Source organism: Siphateles boraxobius, unplaced genomic scaffold (genome assembly GCF_051911475.1).
Source record: "Siphateles boraxobius isolate OS27281-9 unplaced genomic scaffold, OSU_SipBor_1 130, whole genome shotgun sequence".
In the NCBI taxonomy this organism is placed as follows: domain Eukaryota; kingdom Metazoa; phylum Chordata; class Actinopteri; order Cypriniformes; family Leuciscidae; genus Siphateles; species Siphateles boraxobius.
This window is the reverse complement of record NW_027508734.1, coordinates 23753845-23779154: the sequence shown is the minus strand read 5'-3', so window position 1 is coordinate 23779154 and position 25310 is coordinate 23753845. Positions and strand designations below refer to the sequence as shown.

Genomic DNA, 25310 nt, shown 5'->3' with positions numbered 1-25310 from the left:
TATGTAGTGGTGCTGTACCATTTCACTTCCCTAATTAACATAATACAATGTTAGACCTTACCAAGGAAAATACTGTTCCCTATATTACAGCAAAACACTTGCTATTTGACAGTTATTTACTCTGGAAATTACAGGGTTAACAGTGTACTCAAGAAACCACATTTTTACCAACATATAAGCCAGAACTCGCTTCTTTTCATAAATACTGCTGTGGAATGATAACATGACGCTATACATCTCACCCCCCCCCCCCCCCCACACACACCATTTTTTTATACTATTGTTTTTGCATATGCAATATCAGAAAGTCCACGTCCCTCTCTGACACCTCAAACTTAAACTTGACAAGAGGGAATTATTTTTCCTTCCAGATAAAATCCTCCTCACCGAATTTCTCACTATCAACTGAAGGTCGCACAGATGTTGCCTACAGGAGTGTCGAAACACTTAGTGTCGTCCTTGTTGACAAGTCACATTTTGTGAAAATCTATTCCTGCTGATGGTCTAAAGGGGAAATACAGTATTCTTGACCACAACACTGATCACTACTTTGTTCTGGCTCAAAAAATTGCATATGAAGTTCCCAAATAATCAAAACATGGTGAATGTTACATTGATGTTAATTCTCTGTCATTGTAATTAATTTATAATCTGTTGCATTTTATTTAACGATTATTAGAAATGATAGTATAAGAAATGGTCATCAACAATCTTTGAAATATTATTAATTAATAAACCGTAGTCATTCGTCAAATTGTTCTGCTAATATTGTGACAGTATGTCCAGGAACCAAAATGCAGCGAGAGAGTCAAATTTCCTGCTAAATAACTGTATGATGTTGACCTGAGGGCTTATACAAGGACAATCAGGCCTCTTCCTCTTTCACTTCTTGGACAAGATCTATAAACAAGCATAGAAAAAAAAAAAATCCAACAATGTACAGTACTGTATAATTTCGCTCAGGTTTATGGGAAAAGGCAACCTATCAATTTAAACTGTAAATATATAAATGTATTCAGATCAGATGTGCCAAATAACGAGAGAATAGTGCAAAAGTGAAATACAAAATGAAATACGTTAAATTTATGGCAAAATAGACTTTTGTTGCGGTAACACGTTCAAATAAATTCAAATAATTGCAAATGATTAACATGCAAATATTTTCCAAAGCATAGCCTGTCATCTAGACCAGGGGTGGCCATCGTCGGTCCTGGAGAGCCACAGTCCTGCAGAGTTTTGCTCCAACTCAAATTAAACACACCTGAACCAGCTAATCATGGAGTTATGGGTTACTAGAAAGCTACAGGCATATGAGTTATAAGGGTTGGAGCAAAACTCTAGGACCGACGTTAGCCACCCCTGATCTAGACTGATTTTTAAAAACAAGTGTGTGTGTGTGTGTGTGTGTTAAACTGTAATCTGACATTGCTCTAGCATCGCAGAAGCGCAAACGACGTCATCAGCTTCATCAACGAGCTTCTCGTTTCTCTTGTTCTTTTCAAGGCCAGAAGGGGGCAACACATCTCTTAAGTGGCATACATATAACCAATGATAAACATATATTCAGATATATTTAAAAAATAAAGGTACGAAAAGCATTTTTTTTGTATTATAAAACTAAAAAACTAAATTTAGCTCCGATTGTGATTTATTGTTTTGCACCAGCTATTACTACAAACTCATATTTCAAACAAGACTGTTTTTGAGTCATCAATGAAAATATAACTAGCATCATAATATTGACTCTTTAATCAGTACATAATGAAAATCACTATTATACATAGGCTAGCTATTAGCCTACATAACATTTTTTTCTTTCCTGAACTGTATGCTCCACCCAAAGCAATTCAGGTGTTGATATCAAAAAAATATGTTCCAAACTATCTCTCTCAATGCCCTGAATCTGAGACAAAGTCCTGCCTTTTTCCAGGTAAGGATGACGTCAGGCACACAACAGCGTCTCCTGTTGTTCCCTGCTACAATTTCAAACGCTGCTAGGACCACGAGGAAGTCCCGCCCCCTCTAACGTCTGATCGGCCAAAACATAATTTATTCAGCTATGCCTCTCTACTATTGGTTTACGGAGTTGTCGGTAAGGAAACGGGTCCAGATAAGCCTTGTGGTGTTTCGGGTCAGGTGAAAAATCGCAGTGTTGTCAGACGTTAAAAGTTGTTTTTGCGTAATCAAACTAAACCGTAAAACGTAACTGTTGTAATTTATTCAAATACTAATATACACGCTACTTTTTATTTATTCAACCAAAGAGAAAACATGAAGAGTTTGAAGTATCGACTGAAAAAGCATGAAGTTACCATCACCGTAAGTTAAGAGTTTGAAACTGATTTGCTTTGGTTTGTTTTATTTTAGATTGATAGATAGATAGAGTGATTTTTGTTTCTTGGCAAAGTTGAATTACTTCTTATATCTTCCGGTCTGTTATTTCATGCACTACTCATATAGTTGTTTTGCTGAGGCTTTACAGATCATCTTGCATTAAGGCAAATCTTTTGACACCTCATCATGTCACATTCACTAACAGGGAACTGTAATCTTTGTGCTGCATGGTGCAACTTTTTGGTCGAACTTTGGAAAATTGTGATTACACTTTCCCTCTCATTGCTGTTGTATTTTGTAATTGTATTCTGTATATGTAGATAAGAGATCATTTTCTATTAGGATATCACATTGAGCTTCTGAAAAGGACGAAATGGTTTTATTTTCCTCGAACATGCAATCTAAAATAACACAAACAACCTTAAATTCAGATGCGGCTAACACTTGAAATCTTTACCCTCCCCTCTTTTTAATTTCCATGTCAAAGAGCCGTGTGGGAAGCTGCATGGGGGTTAGTTATTGAGGGGCTTTTTAAAGGGTTTTGTTTTGAATTGGCTTTAAAAGGAAGGGATCTCACTGCGTGGTAAAGATGATTCAGAGGAATCTATGTCATGTTCACTCAGCATTTGATGATCATTGCTTTCTTACTCTATGAGCTCTGTTTTGACTTGATGCCTTTTTCACACATGGGAAAGAAGGATTTCCACATGCTTTCAGAGCTGGACTATTGTCACTGTTAAGTCAGAGGGCAACCAGAACACAAAGGACCATGGGAGCACGCCCTCTCTTTTTGTGACATGTGTGTAGATGGCTGGAGCAGTTCTCTCAGAGTTTCAGCATTCATTCAGTAAAATTATATGCTCACAAATATTTTAGTTATATTTTGTCTTGATATAAGCACCTTATTCAAAATATCCCCTGTAAATGAACAGTAATTAAATGTATATCTTATATCTAAATAAATGTAATTGTGTGTTCTATTAGAAATACACGTGTGGGAAAAGTCTAGTAGGAATGGGACGAAACATTTCTGGAATTACGATTTCTTTTTAATATATATATAGATTTGCAGAGTCTCAAGATCTACATTTTGCAGTTCATTCATTTTACAATTGATCCCAATTTACTGAATAAATGATGAATAGCAAGAGAGAGGATTTGTAGTTTTCCCAGAAGAAGAATGTGCAATAATAAACAAATGTCTAAGTTTATTTGGATATGCTGATGTATAGAGGAATATTCTAATAGCTGTGGAGCATGCACACATCTTATTTAAAATAAAAGCATGACCAGAAAGACATTAATCAGAACAATGTGCATGTTAACATGGTTACTGACTGACTTTTGTCTGTGAGGAAAGAGTAAAAAAAAGAATGTGCCTTTGGGTCAAACATCAAAATGAGTTGTTTGTAGTTGTACTCTTTACAACATTTTTTTATTTCCCAAATTCTTTGTTTTCTGTTTTAATTTTCTGAATTCCAATACAATGGCTATGTTTCACATTGCCGAGTTTCTCAGAAGCGGAAGTTCTCATAGTTTGTTTAACTTCTATAGTGGTGAATGAGAGAATACATTAAATATATTTTGTGTTCCCATTTGCTCAAATAGCAAAAGAAAATCTCAACAATAGTGTTTTCAAAACTATCAAAAAGAGGATAAAATATAGAGAGATTGATAACGACAGTCAGAAGAGAGAAATGTCAATTTTACCATCACTCCCACAATTGCTGTATCAGAAACACCCTCACAGTAGTGTTAACTAGTTTTTTTGTAATATGATGCAAAGGTAATATAATAAAAAGTATAGTGTTTATAAATGTACATCAATTTGTTTTTTCTATAAATTGAAAATAGCCTATAAAAAACATTACAGGATTTACGTTGCTGATGAGTGTTAAAACGCGTCCTCACAGTCCGTGAAAAGGCTCCATGGTTTAAATGTTTTAAATTAATAATCAAAAATAGTTTTGTCTAAGGAAATGATGAAATTCTCATGAAGTAAACTCTATATAGTGAGACGGCAGATGCTGCCTGAGGGTAAACTGTGCTGCTCGTTCACACAAAGACACTCAGAACATGCAGACGTACATTCACGTACATTGGTCCCGGTCCATATTTTAAATGTGATTATTATTCATCCTAAATTCCATTTTTATTATGACTGGATTCTGTGGTTTTTGTCCACATGGAAGAACATTATTTTAGCCAAACATCTCATTTTATGTTCCCCGGAAAAAATAAAGTCAAACGATTTTGGAACAACATAAGGGTGGGAGTAAGTGATGACATAAATTTCAATATGGGTTGAACTAACCCTGGAGAAGATGTTTAGTCACTGAAGCGCACTACCATGTTTACATTCCACTCAACGCTGTCTTCAAAAGTATCATGGTGTTCATGCTGTGGTGTTTCTGGCTCTGTGGAGCCCTTGAAGCATGCCTGAGGCCTGAATTAAATGAATGCACTATGTCCTAGTACTGCACGTCTCTGGCAGTTTCTGTTTTCATTATTCAATTAAGCGAACAAACCACCTAAAGCTATCAACCCTGAGAGATCCATTTCACAAAACTCTCTGCCTTAATTTTGTTTTTAGTTGAGTGCAAATTCCACAGTTTACTTTTGAAAACATGCATAATTGATCTAACTGATGAATCTAATTGTACTGCATCCACTGCCTCTCAACATCATAGAATAGTTTTTTGTAGTACCTTATTTGCTGGTAGTATTATACATGACCGTCATCGGTTGTATTCAAGGTTAGCTATTGATTTTCGATATTGTAGTAGGGTTTCTTTGTTGATTCACTGAAGCTGTTTGCATTACAAATAACCATTTTAAGTGCCTCTTTGTTCTCCAGCTGTAAAGGGTGAAATCAGGGCAATTGTACACTGCTTAAAGGGACCGTTCACATGAAAATGAAAATTGTCATCCTTTACTCCGCCTTATGACATTCCAAACCTGTATGACTATTTTTTTCTTCTGTGGAACATAAAAGAATGTTGGGGTTTTTTTTGTTTTTTTTTGTCGTCAATATGCAAACTAGCAGTCTTTTCGCTGTTCTCTTGCACTAGTCCATTTTGCAATTGTGATGATTTCATCCAAATTTTACCATATTACACAGTAAATTCCAATTTTATGACTGGATTCTGTGATTGTTGTCCACATTTTCAGCGACATGGAAATCATTGGGCCCCTAAACACAGATTAACAGCATCAGTCGCCATTCAACTATATCGTTTGGAAAATCATATTTTTGAAGTCTGGTTTCAAATATTGATTACTTGTTTTTAATCGATTATCATTTGCAAAAACCGATATCAATTCCAAAATCCCAATATTTGATCTTTTGTTCTATGCTGTTTTCAGTTGATGAATGAACATGTTACAAGTTTTGTAACATGCCTCCCATCCAATAATTTGCAATACGCTTTGTTACTTCTAATATCAAACAAAGTCTCAATTTTATATGAAATTCAAAGAATAAATACTGTTTTGACACTCTTAATGTAGCGTGACAGATCGCTATAGCGAAGCAGCAGCCATGAGAATCATCTATTCCGCTTTACTACAGCACGAAACAAACATGAATGGGCATCAGAAGGAATGTTAAAAGATACCGTACAAATTACAGAAATTCGTGAACACTCAATGTTTTAACCACTGAAAGACTTCAATGAAACGGCTTGTAAACAATGTAATGTTACATTTACCTCAGAAAACCCATTTAAAACTTGTTAGTCAGCTAGAAAGAAATAAGTTAGAAACATTACATTACAAATATAGTTACAAAAGTTATTCAGTCAAGAACAGCGAGTGAGAAAGCAGCATGCGGTTATATTTATATATGTTTTTATTACAGAAACCGTTTAAATGTTTATTTAAAAAAAAAACAGTAGGAACATAATTGTCATTAAAATGTATTAACAAATCTTACATGCTATTTAAATGTAAGTAGTCTACACATCTGTTAATTCTAACCTTTAATATTATAGTGATGTTACCAACTGGTGTTCCCTGTATTGTTTACAGCATTAGTTTTTTTTTTCCTTGAGGAAATATGCCATGTACTGTCCCTGATTGATAATTAGTTGATTATCCAATGAAATTGAATTGAATTAAAATCTAATTGCAACTTGTGAATCGAGTCCAAATTTGTCGATGCCCAGCCACTTCACAATGTGGAAGAAAAGATCTGATTTCATGATTTGATTATAATTTTCCAAGCTCTCGTTTTGATTCAATTCTAATTTTGCATTTCATCGATTATAATCCGCGATGCAGAGGCAAATTATTCATGCAGTGAATAGCAAGGGTATTTCATTAAAGTTGCGGGGCAGCATTGACAGGTTTCTATCTGTGTATGAAAGTTTCTATGTGTGAGTGTGTAAGTATGCTTCAATGAAGGCAACACATTAATATAGAACAGTCATTAAACTGACTGAAACATGTCTGTGAAACCATTGCACAGTTTCAATACACACCTTACAGAATCAAGTATTTAGTCAGACTTTAGTATAAAGCGTTTTAGTTTCATCATCAGAAAAATGTTTTGAAAAGAATCAATCATCCAGTCCACCAGGAATATCGTGCAGTATTTATTTATTTTTTCTTTTCCGAATTGATCGGTGGAAGTTCAGGAGTATAAACATCAGTGTTTGTGCCTGTCTGTGAAAGCTTTGCTGTGTTCTTGTCTATAGTGCCCACTGAGCCTCTCTGAAAGCTTTGCTGTGTTAAGCTCGGGCCCCCAATGTAGTGGGAAACTGACAGTGAGGATTGAAGGTTATCCTAGGATGAATAAATGGCTGGGGATTACAGGGAGTGGGAATTTGTTGTAGTTGAAAGCCCCTAGGCTTCTATGTACAGCTCAAAAAACAGGAACCCGGAACCCAGTCATCAGTATATGGCAGAGCTGATGTTACTGCAGTAAAATGAGTTTCTACTGAACCATTTGATTAACATGTAGTTGCAGTCCAGTTCTCTTTTCATTCCTCGAAGAGAATTCATTTGAGCTTTGATGTTGAACTGAAGAATTAATTAAATTGACAGAGGGGGTATATTTAAGTCCAAAACAAGGTTTTAGCTTTTGCAAAGTGGAAAAGAAAACGACCCAAGCGGGTTCAGTTTCAAGTTTGTGAACCGCACACAATATCAGACGATTATGATCCTCATAGATTAGAAATGAAATATTCAAACCTGATGGTCAATGCATTATAAATTATTTAAAAGCGTTTTCCTTCTGCACAGATTTCAAGGTGGTTTGAAAGCCACCTGAACTCTGTTCTGAACATGTGCAATTGGTGCCTCGTTTGATCTGATTTCATTAATTCAGGAAAGCTGACTGAAGGAGAAAGATTTTTGTCTTCAGACAGTTTTTGATAACATGAATGTCATTATTTTGTACTTGAAGTGATTAAGCTGATCCACTGCATACATTTCAGAGACTGATTAATAAGTGTGCACTTTAATGCAGCTTAGTTTTAGCATTTGTATTGGCAGGTCTAGGCCGGAAGATTTGGCTCTGTGCTGGCCAATAAAACCTGCCAATCTCGAATCATGGAACTGTTGACACCGGAGGCCTAGGGGTGGAAGGGCAGGATAACGTTTTCACCAAGTAAAGTTTTCAAAACAATCTTACACGACTGACACAGCACAAATAGACAGCAGAAAACTAGATTGCTATGAACAAAGCTGTCTGCACTAGGGCTGTACTCAACCAAAGAAAATCATGGTCGACTGAAGTCCTGAGATTTTCGACTAAAAATGACGTTAGCAAAAAAAAACTAACTTCATAATAGTTTACAAAAAAAATGGTAAACTATTATGAAGTTTGTGAAGTGAATTGAGTCTTTTTATTTCAGCAAGTTTTTTGTACTTATTTGCTCATTTGAAAATAGTAGAAGCCATTTGAGCAAATGTTTAATGCCATTTGATCATTGATCCTGAAACGCAGGGCTTATCAGCAAGTTTTTGGTTGTATGCAGCATTTTTGTTGCACTTCCTCATTCCATTTCGCTGAAGTCATCGAGAGGATGGTTGGAAAAGGAGTGAGATAGAAGAATGAGCTGTACCAGATGTCACCCAGTTGTATGATTGCTGTTGACAGCATAACATCTGGCACATTTTCTCATCGCCCCCTATTTTAATGATTTTCACTCCTCCCTTTCACTGTATTGGAAACAAAATATCTTTATCGGTTCTAGTCTCGCTCTCTTGGGATGGATCTGAAAGGACATGAGACATTTCTTGCCTCACCCTTTCTGAAATCAACTTGCATAACCAAAGCAGACACTTTCCTGCTAAAGGATAAGAGACTGATTCAAGATTGTATGCATATAAAACTTGCAGAGAGAGAGACGCATAACTATCTTAGATGGTGTGTTCTTTAAATAGGGTCATTAAGTCATTTTTGAGTTTGAGCAGCTAATCAAACATATCAGCAATTGGCTTTGTTTTCAAGTTGCTTGCTACAGATATGTGTTTAAAGCTCTCAGTATTAATATATATATTTTTTTCTCTTCTATTTTTTGTCACCCAGAACTGTTGCTTCTGAGGGCTTTAAAGCAGTTGCGCTTGCTAAGCAGTAAACCAGCTGTTTTTCAGTTGAGCCATACAGCCATGCTTGCCCACACTCGTCTTGTACACTAGAGTATGTGTTTCAAAACACATACAAACAACACGCTTCCATGACTTTGATGTATGATTTTGAGACCTTTAGTAGGGCAGGACTCTCCTTTGTCTTTCTTCATCTCCCCAGAGTGGGCTCAGATAACAGTATCTGTAGACATCATGCGATGGAGAATATTTAACACTTTTGTTTTTTTACTCATCCATTGCTCTTTCTTCTCCTGTTTTTCACCTGGCTCTTTTCCAGAGACTCTATATAGAATGCCTTGAATTAGGGCTGTAGTCAAGACCACCTTTGTCGAGTCCAAGACAAGTCCAAGACCAGGACTAGTCAGGTCCAAGACAAGACCAAGACCAAAGAGGTTCGAGTCCAAGACAAGACCGAGTCCAAAAAGGTTCGAGTCCGAGTCAAGACTGAGTCCAGGACAGGGAAAAAAAGTCTTGTGCAAGACAATCCTTTTGGGTTATTATTTGTTGATCTAAAAGCAAAAACAGTGTCACAACACCCAGGATTTTTAAGTATAGACATTCCCCTTGATATCATATAATCTTCTAATCTAAAGAAAACAGAATGATGACATATGGTGATACCTCATAATAGCAGTGTTTCACTGTGGATCTGAAAGACGCATACTTTCACATTCAGATAGCCCCCCCATCACAGGCCATTCTTGAGATACGCCTTCGAGGGGCAAGCTTATCAATACACGGTTCTGCCGTTCGGTCTGTCCCTAGCACCCCGTACATTTACGAAGTGCATGGACGCGGTGCTTTCTCCCCTGAGACTCCAGGGAGTGCGCGTGCAGAATTATCTCGATGACTGGCTGGTTCTGGCGCAATCGCAGCTCACACCAGAGCAAATAAACGACGTGCATATAAATGCCTTTTATGTGTGCTTACTGGGAACATAATAAAGACACCTGGACTCAGTCGAGACCAAAAGCCATATTTGGCAAGACCAGTGGCCGAGACAGAGACAAGTCCGAGTCCGAATACCAGCGAGTCCGAGACAAGTCCGAGATCATAGAAAAACGGTCTCGAGTCCGGACTCGAGTCCCAGACCGGACTCGAGTACTACAGCCCTACCTTGTATTCATTTCATTTGACTTCATATGAATTTTGAGACATTTAATGTATTCCTGCTATTCAGTCTTTCAATTATTCTTTCTATTTCACTTGGGTCCTAACTCGAACAAAGGAGCAGAAATAGTCTCAGTAATGCTTGTCACTAAAATAAAATATGAGAATGGATAAGATTCAGGGAAAGATCTGTGCTGAACAAAGCATTAGTGTTTTGTCACTCAAGAAAGATCTATATGTGTTAGTGTTTACTACATGCATGTTCATTTGTACTTTAGTACTAATACCTCAGTAAATGACTCTAGGATAAAAAGTGGTTTAATTGTCACTGTGATGAGATGCCTGTAAATGTAATTTTTTTGGACAGAAAAATGGCAAATATCATGGCTGAAAAATTTGTCAATGCTTTTGCATTCCCTCGAGAAACTTTGTGTTTGCTTACAAAACGTTTGAGCGAAGTCAGCGAACGCAAAGTTTCTTTGAGTAACGCAAAACTTATGCGAGACCAGTGTGTCGGTCATTTTAGGAAATAAATATCTGTGCATTGTATTATTCATACATTTTGTTGTTGTAGAAAATAGATTTTTATTTTTATTCTCTAAAAATGTAATTTAGTATAATATTTTTCTGGAATACAAGTGAATGTACACAACAATCAAGGATGGGAGTTTTGCCAATTTTTCATTTTGAGTACTGATAGTTTTCAAAAAGGAGTACTTAGGAGCTGGGCAGTGCCCGTCATGGTGAAAATTAAAATATTTTAATAAAACTCTGTTACGAAAATTAATGTTGACAAATAAAAATAACAAATTTATCAAATTATGAAAATATGTCTTGGGGGAAAAAACACCCAGCAGACCTTTACCTGTGAGAGTGAACCTGTTTAGTATTTCTCACCTCTCCATCTGTGAAGATGAACAGCTGAAGAGAGAACAATAGAGATACAAATTATGGATGGGTCACAATGGTCCAACAGGCCGACTAGCCTAGATTATCAATGTTTTTAAAAAATAAACATCTAAAAGGAATTGCTGAGGTGAAGCTAAAGAGTGATTGAACACCGGTAAACTGAAGCGCGTTCTATTTGACGCATACTATATGAGATTAATCAGATATCCTATATGCACAACATATACATATAAACCTAAACTTATATCTGCTCAAAAGGACGCAAGTGCTAGCCAGAAGGTATTACTCCTGTTGAGGATGCGCTCTTCCCGTAACACAGGCAACTAAACAGTGTTTCTAGTCAAATTAGAGCATTTTCCGAGCTGATAATCTAATGTTAAACCTATAGAGATGTGAATCGTCACCGGTCTCACGATTCAATTCGATTGTGATTATCATCTCAACGTTTAAATTAAATATCACAGTGCATTACGATGCTTTGCAATATTACTGCTCTTGGCTACATTTTCGTCAATGAATGTAAGCAGTTCGATATATGAACTTTTATTTTATTTTATTGAAACCATTTTATCTGCTGTACACTAGTAAATACTAAAAACGCATGAAACTCTCATGTAGTGACTAAAGGTAAATGCTCACAATAACGCTACTGGTCACTTTACAGTGTCGCAATGACCCTTTTTTGTCAGTGCCTTAACCGTTTAATGAGTGCGTAGATTACAAGAAGCTACCTGAAGTTACTGACATTGAAACCAGATGGGCACTCGTATCCTACATACAGCTCCCATGGTGAAGTTTGGGGTCTTTTTCCTCAAAATGAGCACACATATACCATTTATGGAGAGTATTTTGACTTAAGAGCTACAAGCCATGCTCGTTTTCTCTTGTCATTCTTTGACATAAAATGCAAGGCATTTGCCGGCACATACGGACATTCTTTTCAGGTTTGCTGCCGGTGTTAAAAAAAAACGTGTACTTTCCAGTATTTTCTTCAGTTTATTGCTGTTGTTCTGGCAGTCAACAGCAGCACAGCTTAACTCTATGCTCATTTTAATTTGATAAACCACAAAGTATCCTTTTCACTACACAAAATAACCGTTCCATCTAAATGTTCCATTCACAGTAACTGCCTTTCATAAAGCTCTTACTATCAAACTTTTGATTTGCATCTCTTCTTGTTCAGTTTAATACATTTGTCTATTATTTAATCCATTCAACTGATCTTAATGGTTTATAAATGAATCATTTGGTGCAGCTATAGATTTCTAGGTATTGATTCTATGGACATAGTTTCTATGGAAATTGTTTGCAATTTCCGATACGGATAACCAAATGTAATGAATTCTTTTTACACAAGTGATTTACCTTAAATAACAACCACTATAATCAAAGTTTGTGCACAAACATTGTGTGTGTGTGTGTGTGTGAGTGAGAGGAAGAGAGTTGGAGAGAAATTTGCTATTTGTGAACATAGAGCGGGATAGAGTACAAGGAAGAGGAAACAGTCAAAGACTGTGTACAGTAACATCAGATTGACCTGAGATGCATCAATAGAAGGGAAACAGATGGCATCAAATCCTTGTGGCTGTCATACTTCATCACACTTCATCACACCTTTTGATAACACACTATATAACATTATGGATTCAATTACATAAGTTAGGTAATGTATTTTCTAATGTGGCAACTGTAGCCTGTATTACTGTAATTCAGCAACAAGGGTTTTTTGACACACGTATATTGCATTGTTTTGCTTTTATAAGTACTAAACTGAAAGAAGATTATACTGTTGTGTTTCGGTGATGACTGTTGACCAAATGATCATTGCATATTACAATAATCTTGTGTTTGAGACATTGATTATGTGGACTGAATATTTGTGCAACTGAATGAAAGCATTACATCAGGTTTTGAAAGAATTTTAATTGGCCTATGGTTGACAAATATGATGAGAAGAAATAGGCTAGCACTGCTGAATTATTAACAATATCATCAAAGGTTTTGAAAAAGAAACATCTAAAAGGAATATCACTGTCTCCAATAACCCAATCATGGTCAATGTCGTGCATTTTCACGCAGAGAAAAATCACAGAACAAAGAGGACACTGACACCGACAGACTAGACAGAGCAGGTTACTTTTGATATGAAAAAAATTCTCAGCTCTCAGGTTCTGTCCATTTTTATTACGAAATTCAGACAATAAATACTGTTTTGGCGCTTGTAAATGTGACGTGACAGATCGCTGTAGCAGCGCCATCATTTCAAGTAAAACGATCATCTGTTACTTTTTACAATACAACTTACAGAAAGGTATATATGCCTCATACATAATATCGATCAATCAGTGTTTTTCAACCCCAGAACGAGCAGGTTGTCACAGAACATTACATTTACCACAGGAAAGCCATTTAACCTAATGACCAGCACATTAGTTGACTAGAAAAAAAAATGTTATAGAGAGGAGTATTTACAAAATATGTGCACTATATTATATATTTATGTTTTTACTTGTCATTACATAATTGTTATTATAATGAAAACCACATTATATTTAATTTATTTTTTTACCTTTAATAACACCAGCTGATAGGGCCTTCTGTATGTTTACAGCATTATGTGAGAGATTTTTTTCTTGAGGAAAATTATCATCTATCTACTATAGTCTACCTAATATTTATCCAAATGAGTCAATATTGAATCAAGATTGAAATCAAATCAAGAATTGAACAGAAATCGTGAAAATTGTGTTAAGCAATAATACAAACAGTAGCCTACCAGTCATTGTACCATGTAAACATTGTAACATGTCACTAAACTTAATACAATTCTGACAATTTTGACAATCACAGTTACACCTATTTTGATGCAAGTTTTTTTTTACACCCCCCCCCAATCTATCCGTTTCTCTTGTGCAATTAAAATACCATGATAATACCGTGATAAAAGCTCAATCAATTAATCACAGCATGAAAATTTGATACCGGCACATGCCTAATATGAATCATGTTTTAATGAATTTTTGAATAACTTAATAGAACTGAAATAAAAATGTATACGGTATATCATTGTATTATATATAAATATACATGCATGCATGCATGCACGCACGCACGCATACATACATGTATATATTTCCATTTACTTAATGTTTCATCATAAAGCAACTATTGTGGCAGTTCAAAAAGGTGATAATACCTTGTTTTTTTATGATAGGCAAAAGATAACACTTTAGTGCCAGCTCAGGAGCTGGAGAGTCGGATAATGAGTGAAATGTGTTGCTGCATATTGATGGTTTGGAATGTACTTGACAAACAAGAGGCTGCAGTCCTGCCTTCATTCACAATGTTGATGAATGCCTATGAGAGAATACTCTTCAATTATGGGCTATTTGACCAGGTATCCATAGAGTATTTGGATCCCCAAAACCTTTGCATTGGTTCTATTTATTACAGCTATCAAATGCTGATTTGATTTTAACGTCACCAATGAAATTAAAACAATTACAATTCTTGTTTTTTTTGGAATATTGCAGTGTTTATTAGAAATGATTTGTCCATGCACATCATTATTTTTTTAAAAATCTTTAATCAAGTAACTTCCCCTCCCACTTTCAGTGACATCTCTTTTTTTATTTTCATCTTTTCTCAATCTGTCACTCACAATAATCCAATCAATGGATCCAATCAATTCCCAATGGACAAAATCAAGTCCCGACTCCCATACCACTTTTTTCTCATTTTTTCTCTTGTATGAAAAGCTGTTTCACTCTGATATGTCACAATAGGGAAGAAAAGTCTATCACAACTTCTGTTTCATGCCGACTTTAGCAAAGCATTTGTGTTAAATGTATAGCAATTTCCTGTTGTGTTGAGAGAAGTCTTCATATAATTTGGGAGTAGTGCTTTTACTGTTGTTATTTTATTGATGCTGAAAAATATTTGTCCTCCTTTATGAAACATTTGAGGCTTTTGCGGATGATCTGGTTTTTGGGTACAGGTGTACAGTATAAAAATGCTAAAATTTGCTGTTTTGGAAAGAGAAACTATGAAACTGGGTCTCCAAACACTCTGTGTGACAGCTTGTGATTTTTGTATGGCTCTTGTTCTTCTGGCCTCAGCGAACACACACACACACACACACACACACACACACACACACACACACACACACACACACACACACACACACACACACACACACACACACACACACACACACACACACACTCAATGCTGAGCCACAGTAACTTTGTGTGCAGTTGCGTTTGGTTCACAATCAGCAGTAAAGAAACCTGACAAAAGGTTTTTTTCTCAGACAGCTCCCCTAAATTATTTAAAATATTACAGGAGCATAGAAGCAGATTTTACTTTTGTCAGTCACATTGGATGGTTATATTTTAACAAATCTGCAATAGTCAAGCTTGCCTAATGCATCATAGAAGACTTGTGAATGCACTTCATGTTTCAAACAATAGTTTGGAAATAAGGCATTAAATAAGGCACTGCCTCCTAGAGGAGAGACATGGCATTAGCTTGAATGCATTGCCCTTACATAGAGCTTGAGTTTCTACTTGGCTCCATCATTGTTGTGGTGTTTGTGTCAAAGTTTGTAAGGATGGGGTTCTTGGAAGTTGTTTTAGTGGTGGTTGTGATTGTTGCATTTGATCTGCCTGATGTCTGGGTTTGTTGAGCTGTTGTTAAACCAGCTCCCCCTTGCAGGAACTATCCAACCCCCGTTATTTATACCGCCTTTGTAAATGTTTATTTGACATAATATTATGCTATTATGTTTTTTTTTTTTAAAGGGATAGGCTTTCAAAAATCAAAATGGTAATTTACTCACATTCTCGTCGTTCCAAACCTGTAGAACACAAAAGATATTTGGAAGAATGTCTCTTGTGTTTTTCATTCATACCATGCAAAACAAAAGTTTTTATTTTATGGGCAAAAACATGTTTTCAAAATATCTTTAATGCTTCACGGAAGAAAGTAAGTAATATAGGTTTGGAATGACAAGAGGGTGAGCAACTTTTGGGTGAAATATGCCTTTAATATTTAAAGGGGCACTCGGCAACTCTAGCTATCTCTTCGCTGATTTTCACTTTTGTTGTCGCATGTTTTCTCAACAAGCTCCCCCTACAGCTGTGAGGCGTATATTTCACAACACTGTCGTAAAAAAACTCACTTGCGGCACCCTCCTCCCCCTTTCTACCGCTGCGCATGTGCATTTGTTATTATCGGAGCCGGCCAACTTTATCATGTGGAGCTATGTCTACCGAGGTGGGTAATACATCATACACATTGAGGACGGCGTGTGTGTTAATGTCGAATTGCCATAAATAAAGCAGTGTGTGTTTCTCGCTCGTTCTCGCCTCGCACGAGACTTCCTTTTTCTAATATACCGGGATGTTAATCCTCATGTTGCAAGGTTGGTTTTCCGCCTAGGAATGTCGGGGGGAGCAGGGAAAGTGACCATTCTCACCAGAACAGGTTATTAAACCATCCAAATGATTTCTAAACGTTTTTTTCTGAATTAGTTGCCGAAATGCCCCTTCAACATAGACAAAGTGTCACATATTTTGTTAATTTTTTTAAAGAAATTCCCAGAAGTGCCTGGCAGTAGCTTAAGGAGGCCTACCATCTCAGATAGAGCTACTAATACAAAGAATACTTTTTTTTTCTTCCAAGTTGGGAATGTGTGTGTGTGTGTGAAGGAGATTCCAAAGGGTGTAGTGTGACAAGTCCTAACCTGCCATTCTCAACAGTGGTTGCCAGGGGGGAGGGTTGCTAGGCTTTAGCTGGCACCGTCCTTTCACTTAACATTCAGACTCACAAACACTCAGACACGCTCATCTTTTACTATCTGTGCTTCTGTTCTTCGTCTGCACTGATCAACTCTTCTTGTTCTCATCAGTGTGTTTGTGTACCTTGTTTTGTTTTAGTTTTATGTTGTTTCAGGTGTTTCTCTCAGGCAAATCCAATATTGGGCCAGGTTAAGATTTCTTCTCTTGTTTTCCCAGTGGGATTTTTCTGAGACATAGATGAGATAATCGAGGTCAGGCAAATATTGTTTTAATGAAATATGTGAACCATTGAATTTCTGGAATGCTGCAAGCAATTTTTGCAATCAGTTCTTTTAAAGAATTATTGATGTAGGTTTGGGTGGGACATATTGAAGATATCGTAAAGGCATTGACAGTAGCTCAAGTTACATGATACTTGTTAGTCATGTTCTCATTCCAGTCTGCCACAGAACTCAGAAAGTGGTGTAACTTTGTTTTAAAAAGTGGGTGGGACAGGAGGTTGGGGGTGGGGATGAGTTGCTAATACAATGCTATATGAGAGATGTACAATAACAATTGCTGAACTAATAACATATTGTTGTACAGAAATCAATTGCAAAAGAACATTGAGTTTAATTTATCGACATAGTAACGTGATAGTTTCATCCTTATATTTACTAATGCAACGTATTAGGTTCTTGACATCAGTGAATAAATACATAGTTCCATATTAAACGTTTGTCTGCTCTAATGGTCTGTTGTTAGAACTTTTAAGCATGTCAGAGTTTTTGGGTTCTAATCCGCCCTCGTATTGTTTATTCTTTTTTTTTCTCTCATAAAACCAAAGATGTTCGTCAGTGATTGTTTATCAAGAGCAAAAACACGTTTGTGTGTGTTTTGTTTTGTGATTTACCAAAACGAAGAGTCTCCGCAATGGCGTTAAGTGATAGATTGAAGCGCTTGTGTGTGTGTTTGTGTGTGTGTGTAAAGACACATGTGCACGAGTCACAGGCGGCAACAAGCACTCAGCATGATTTCAGTAACGACACATTCCTGCACCAGATCGTCTCTTATTTTACACAACGAACGCAATTAATACTGTGCTAGTTCACTGGAAATGTTTCATTTGTATTAGGTACATCCGTGCCGCGACATGTTTTAAGAAGTGGTGGGGACATGTCCTACCCGTTTCACCTGCAAATTATGTCTGTAGAGCTAATAGACAATAGAATAAAAGCTACAATTTAAGTTTTGATTTCTTAAACCAATGACCGTAATCATTAGTTCTCTAAGTAGGTTGTAATTATTATCAGAAGTTGAATGTGCATGTAATTTGTTCTGGGTTTAATGTATGAATGAAAGGACTGCAGGAACAGTTGTCAGTCTCAGTGGTTAGTCCGTTTGGGGGCTCCAGTGTTATTGTAGGTGAAAGAATTGAAATTTGTTAGAGAAAGTGCTGTCACGCTCTGCTATTCTCGCCAGAATCCACAGAAATGGGAGTAGGCGAGGTCACTGTATGTAATGCCAAAAATCCAAAGCATTCCCCACCATGGCTGTTATTAAAGAGACCATTTCCTTTTCACTTTTTTGGCTTCTGAGATATTTCACTCCTTTCTTTCATTTGCCCTTTTTCTTTTATTTAAAACGTGTGAGTTTTGATAGTCACTTTTATCCACTTTTCTCATAATTTCTATGAATTTTTTTTCCAAGTTCAGCAAGTGCATAAACAAATCTGTAGAAATATCAGAGCTCCACAAGCTCACGTTTCTATGACATCTTTTTCATGGTTTATGTTTAGATGGCTTGTACATTTAAGAGAGGCTCACTCCAAAGCTCCATAAAACTTGAACTTTTAAATAAATGTGAGTGCGGAGGCTGTTTATTTTGGCTCCTTGACATGAGAAGGGGACCGTATTTAATTTAGTTTGAAATAACAATTGAAAGAGGGGTGACTGTGTGTGAGTTATAGTGGGAGTTTTCTAGTCTGGAATTCATCCTCATTCATCAGAGTGGTGATAGGACTTTGCTCTGGTGGAATAAGATGCCTCGGCTTTAATAGAGACGTTGGACGGACTGGCGCCAACCAACAGAGGATGAACTCAGAAGTCATGACTCCCCTGTCTAGCATCCACTTAGATATGCTGTGCCACCCACAGTCTCTTTCTGCCCCTCCTGATAGAATGATGAATAAGGCATCCAATCTGACTACATTCAGTCTGGTTGAAAGTTTATCTTGGCATTTCACTCATTCCAAGTGCAATGACCCACTGCATTTGTGTATACAGTATCATTTAAAAGTTTAGGATTTCTCTTCTTCTTTTTTTTTTTTTTTAAAGAAAAATGAACAAATACAAATATTCATGAAGGACATATTGAAGACACATGAACTGCATTGTTTTTTAATTATTTCCTGAGGTGCACTTATAATGTTAGTAAGATTTTTACATCACGAATTGTCATAATTTAGAAATAAAAGGCATTTTTTTACATACCCTGCTTTTAGCCCTCTGATTTGAACGCTCTGTTGCGGCTCAACATCGTGATGTCTGTCAGCCATCGCGATGGACGATGGCATTGTCTACCGGCCCAACCGTATCAGTCACTGATAAACTCGCGCTGTGTGATTGACAGGTCTAGCGATTATAAAGGGAAGGTTCTTTGATCACTTTCTATATGTAATTTAATCACAATTTTAATAACAGATTATTTTTCATGCTAGAGAAACAATGTGAAGTTGACCATTTAGCCGCAGACTTGATTTACTGACGCATAAACGCAATAAACAATTTTGAGACAAAGAACTTCGGACTGTACATGAATCATTACATATCGAAAATCGCTGATCACAGATCAGGCATTAGAATTAATACGTTTACTTGCATGTTGTGGAATTACTGTGGGATCCATATCTTACAGTAAAATAATAATGACAAACATACAAATTACATATACAAATGAAATCAACTGTAGCTGAAAAAAATAAAGCACTGTTTGTGTATTTAGCAGTAGCATATAAAAGTAGAGTACTACATAGACTTCCTTGTATAAATTATACATTGATTCTTATTGAAGCTACTATTAATGTTCTCAGTCAAGAGCATTGAGTGATTTTCTCCTCGTGTTTTGTTGTTTTATTAACATTAAAGGGATAGTTCCCCCCCAAAATGAAAATTGTCATAATTTGATCTCTCATGTTGTTTTAAACTCGAATAAGTTTTTCTTTTCTTCTGTTGACCAAACCAAACAGTTGCTGGTCCCAACTGACTTCTATAGTATGTTTATTCCTACTATGGAAGTCAACGGGGACCAGCAACTGTTTGGAGAGCCACATAAATTAATTCCAGTTTGGAACAACATTATAGAGTAAATCACAGAATTTTAATAGTTCGGGTGAACTATCCCTTTAAGAATAAACGGCAGCATGTTTACTATTAGGCTACTGTCACTTTTTTACACATCTAATAAACACACCTATGGTACGCACCCAATTTTCTCTAAAATGTTTGCTTTCACTTAAGACATAGGTTAACCAACTGCGTTTATGTAAACCTTGTGTGTATTTTACAGTATTAGCTCAATAAGACTTGAAAGATAACTTAGTCCAGTAACCAGGTGCTGTTTGACAGGCTTTTAGTGCCTGTGCGTTTCGGGTGTATGCGCACAGAAAAGCGCACGTTAGAACAGCGCATCAGCACGTGAATGAAATGCAGAAATGCAACTGATAGAATGCACTGTAGCACGATACTACGATATTTCTTCAAAAGAGGAGCGTGGAGACATTTTTATCGTCCACGATCAAAAATCATGATATCGCACACCCCTTCCTGTATCTCTCTTCTCATCTCAGTAACACGGGAGTGGGCGGGGTCAAAGCCACAATGATGTAGAAGTAGGCGTTGATCTGATTCTGCAGAGGTGGTCTTTCGTCGTTCTATTACGTCATAATTTGACAAAATCCGAAACAAGTTGATTTCAGAGCTTTCACAGAGGTTTCAGTAAAAGCTGTTTTTGGACTAACAAGGAAGTTTTGATATCTGAAACTTACAGGATGTTTTTATAGTACAATGACCCCTTATATGCCAAAATACTGTATCAAGGAAAATTGGATTTCTCAGTTCATTACCCCTTTAAATTGACCAAAAGTGACAGTGAAGACATTATAATGTCACACAAAATATTTCTTTCAAAATAAGTGCTGTTCGTTTGATCCTTCTATTAAAGAATACTGAGGAATCAGTAAAAAAATCAGTTTCCACTTTCCACATAACAGCACAGTATTGAGCTCCAAATCAGCATATTAGAATAGCAGTGAGAATATATTTGCTTTTAATTAATGAAAGTATCTTGCCCTCTGACATATTTTTTTTTGAACTGTTGCCAAATGCTCGCATATTACCCAAATACAGGCACTGGCATGCCGACGAGATGTTCGTTTTCATTACTCTCTTATCTGTTGATATTCTCTCAAGTGTTTGCAGAATAATGAGCACTCTGCTCTCAGACATGACTCTCTTTTAGTTTTAATTAAGAAGCTTTGTGACAGATGGTCAAGGACTTCATAAGAGAATATTTATAAGAGACTGAGGTAACTATTAAACAACTTAATACATTTAAGTGTGTCGCTGAAATATCGCTAGATTGTCCCATGATGGTTTAGGATGTGTTGAGAATTATGCAGTGGGGGTCTGCTCTGCAGAAGGATGAAACCTGAGAAGGACACTGTACAGGTCAGCAGAAATCTGATCTTGCACTTTACTCAGCTGTCGGAAGTGGTGGAAAATAGCAGGGAAGTGTATGGGATCAAATTCCCGCCAAATGTATTGCGGCCACGGATCAAAATATAATAAGCGTGAATCAAAAAATAACAAGCATGAAAAAAAACTTTAAACACATTAAAAAATATTTTTTACAAAACTTAAACTTGTGTTCATGCTTTCTTTAAAATTATGTTTTCTTGGTTTTATTACTCTGTACTTTGCGCTCTCTTTCATTTTCTGCTCATAATTTATTTTTTTGTACGCTTGTGCTGTTTTTCTCTTCGCTCTTCTTTCCATGTTCTGCGCTTGCTCTTCCAAATGTTGCAGTTCGAGTTTCATGTAAATTAGGGCGGGCTTAAGCGTCACCATTGGTCCACTAATTCTAGATTGACAGCTCCTCCTCTAGCCAATCAAACGAAGAGGGGAGTTGACGTCACTCCAATGCGACTCGCGCTACTGATGTTCTCTCGTAGCTACAGGTGAAGATAGCCATCAGCTCAGCTGGCAAAAATCTTTCCGTGGCAGGACACCGTTAAACTGTATGTGTGCCTGCAACTCGACCTGTTACGTCTACCTGGCGATCCGTTATCGTTAAATTCGTCACCCTAACGACGACGATCTGTTGTGTCGTCAGTTGACAGTTGTGCCTGTCTGACGATCCATCATATTCACCTTTAATGCCCTGGCCGAACCTTGCACTGTGAGCGTCGATCTCCTGCGAGCCACACAACAGTGTTTCATTAAAGAATTCCTGATTTGAACGAGAAGTTTGAATGAATGACTCACTCACTCACTCATAAAGACAGTAACTTGCCACCACCTACTGGCCGTTTTACTTTCATATTTAATCTATGACATGGAAGGGCAATGTTGGTCCTCCTGGGTGCAGAGTTTAGCTCCTCCAACCCTAATCAAACACACCTGAACCAGCTAATCATCCTCTTTAGGATAATTAACACTGCTAGGTTTTTATCGGAGTTGACGCTAAACTCTGCAGGACAGCGGCAATCCAGAAACGACGTTACCTATCCCTGATCTTTTCAATAATTGTCATGTTGCTGTATTAAAAATTGAAGCTATATTTAAAACATTAATCCTAAAGTAATATGCAATTATGTAGCTATGTAAATGAACACAATAACTATAATAAATCACTTCATATCAAATCCACCTGGTTTCTGTAATCTCCTGTACACTATCACTTTCATTAATCTTTTGTCAAATGGTACATCTAGTCTAGAATTAATTTAACAGGCTACCTAGGCTATATGATCGCTTAACAACAACAATTAAGAACATATTTCAGAACGGATCACCAGGTAGGCTGTGCGTTTTTTTTCCTTTTACAAAGGCTACAGGTTTATTTTAAATTTTAGTTGTTGTTGTTCTTTGTTTTACATACTCTGAACTGTACCACAAATGCCTTTGTATTTGTCTTGTACTTTCTGCACTGTATGCCTTGTCTGTAATGGAACTAAATAATATATATATATTTATATATATATAGGTGCTGTGTGTAGCGTTGAAAGGTCAAAGTCCTAAATTCTTCAGACGGGTAAAATGGCCGTTTTTAACTTAATTTTTGCAAAGAAATGTAGTGTTTCAAAACTGCATGATGTCTTAGAGCTGCCTTAGCATATTAACATCATGAGCCAAGTATTGTTTAACACCAATTACCAGTGTGCGCATTAAAATGTAGGCTACCTCAAAAAAGAGGAATTTAATTATTTGTATATGTCCAGAGTTCAGATAGCTTTACTGCTTAAAAGTCCTTGTAAAGTTTAAAATAAACTGTTGTCTTCCCCTTTACGAGAGAGCATCAGTAGCGTGAGTCGCATTGGAGTGACGTCAACTCCCCTCTTCGATTGATTGGCTAGAGGAGGAGCTGTCAATATAGAACTAGTGGACCAATGGTGACGCTTAAGCCCGCCCTAATTTACATGAAACTCGAACTGCAACATTTGGAAGAGCAAGCGCAGAACATGGAAAGAAGAGCGAAGAGAAAAACAGCACAAGCGTACAAAAAAATAAATTATGAGCAGAAAATGAAAGAGAGCGCAAAGTACAGAGTAATAAAACCAAGGAAAACAATTTTAAAGAAAGCATGAACACAAGTTAAAGTTTTGTGAAAAATATTTTTTAATGTGTTTAAAGTTTTTTATTCATGCTTGTTATTTTTTGATTCACGCTTATTATATTTTGATCCGTGGCCGCAATACATTTGGCGGGAATTTGATCCCATAGAAGTGGTCTGGGCACTGGGTCAAAGGTCAAATCAGAACATTGTGATCAAACAGCTGGACGAGACCCAAGTGTGTCTCTGTGTTGCACTGATGTGTTGTCCTATTTATTCATACATTTTTATTTATTTATTAATTAGTTACTTTTATTAGTATTTTTATGCATTTATTTATTATAGTATGTATTTATTCTTGTTTACATTCACTTTAGACATAATGTTTAAATTAATACCTTGCCAACCAGCCATTTTAACAAAGAACTGATCATGACCACGTATCATTACCTTGCTACTGTCCTGTATTTCTGGCATCTCTACTCCCTAGTGTAGCATTTTTTCACTGACTCTAATGACACCATAGGAGATAACTGTCGTTAACTGGTGGGGTCAGAGCCGACTAGCCTATAGTTACAACCGAAGATTAGATAATGTGTAAGAAACCGATACGCCCTAACTCCATTAACCATGTTCAGTGTTGCCCTGGCAGCAGTATGCCTTGTCAGTCATAATAACGGGCACGTCAGGCTCGAGACTGCTCTCAGTCAGTAGCTGTCTGCGTTTTGCTATACTGTAGATGCATACACAACGTCTTCCAACAATTCCTCTCTGCCTTTCTTTAGCATACCGACTCACTTCGCTGAGATCATCAATATGCCTTTTGGGAGGATAGAGGCCCTAATTAAAGCATCTGTTTATCCCAGTATTCAACAACAGACACTGGGTCTTAGCAGTTAACTACAGTCAGTTTGCGCAGTAATACCACCAGTGACTCACTAAATAGTTCAAGTTGCATATAGTTCATTGCATATAATCTGAATGTGTTAGTTATTTTGTGAGTGCAGTGCCCAGGAGAGAACGGTTGTGAAATAAATTATAAAAAATTTTTTTTTAACATAAAAGTTATGTTTCTCTGATTGTGGGCCAGTGTTATTTTTATATATGATACAGTAAATTAATGATTTTAATAGTTTGTTAACAACAACAACAACACTGATGTGGGTAATTGTGTCCATTAAAACATTAAACCAGTTTGCCATGCTCAGCACTAAAGATTTGGATCGCATTGAAAATGTGACCCAAGATGTTTTTTTTTTTCTCTTGCATAATTCTATATTGGTTGCATTTAAAAAAAAAAAGAGTATTCCATCAGTATGCTCTGCTTAAGGATTGTGATATCCTGCTGTGCGATGTTTTTGATGTGGAATTAGTTATGGGGTAGGCTGAAATCCAAGAATCCCGTTTTCTCCCTCTCTTTTCCCACCTTCAGCAATCCCACCCTCTACAGTCACATGAGAGGGTTACGTCTGCCTCCAGAACTGTCTAAATCCAGCGTGCCCGCTCTCTGCTCCGCTCCAGGGGGGCTGACTCAACAGCAACTCATCCACTGTGGTCAGTGCAGCACTAAATCAGACCTGTTGATGTTTGGATGGCATGTCACATGTCTGATGGGATGAGAGATTTTCTGTGTAGGAATTGTGGGAAAATGACAAAAACAGATGTAAATGTCATGCGATGTCATAGCTGCAGGTGTCCTTATGGGGGAGCAGCAGAGAATATGAGCTTGTTGAGTGAGCTGTTGTGCAG

At 36.8% G+C, this 25310-nt stretch overlaps 1 protein-coding gene across 1 annotated transcript in view; it reads left to right on the top strand.

Moving 5' to 3' along the window:
• Positions 1 to 2085: 2085 nt before the first annotated feature.
• The window catches only part of uacab (uveal autoantigen with coiled-coil domains and ankyrin repeats b), a 55140-nt gene continuing 31915 nt past the window's right edge, over positions 2086 to 25310 (top strand). The window contains exon 1 of the mRNA XM_077228711.1: positions 2086 to 2319. Coding sequence (XP_077084826.1) covers positions 2272 to 2319 — 48 coding nt within the window. The 5' untranslated portion in view covers positions 2086 to 2271. The remainder of the gene's footprint in view (positions 2320 to 25310) is intronic.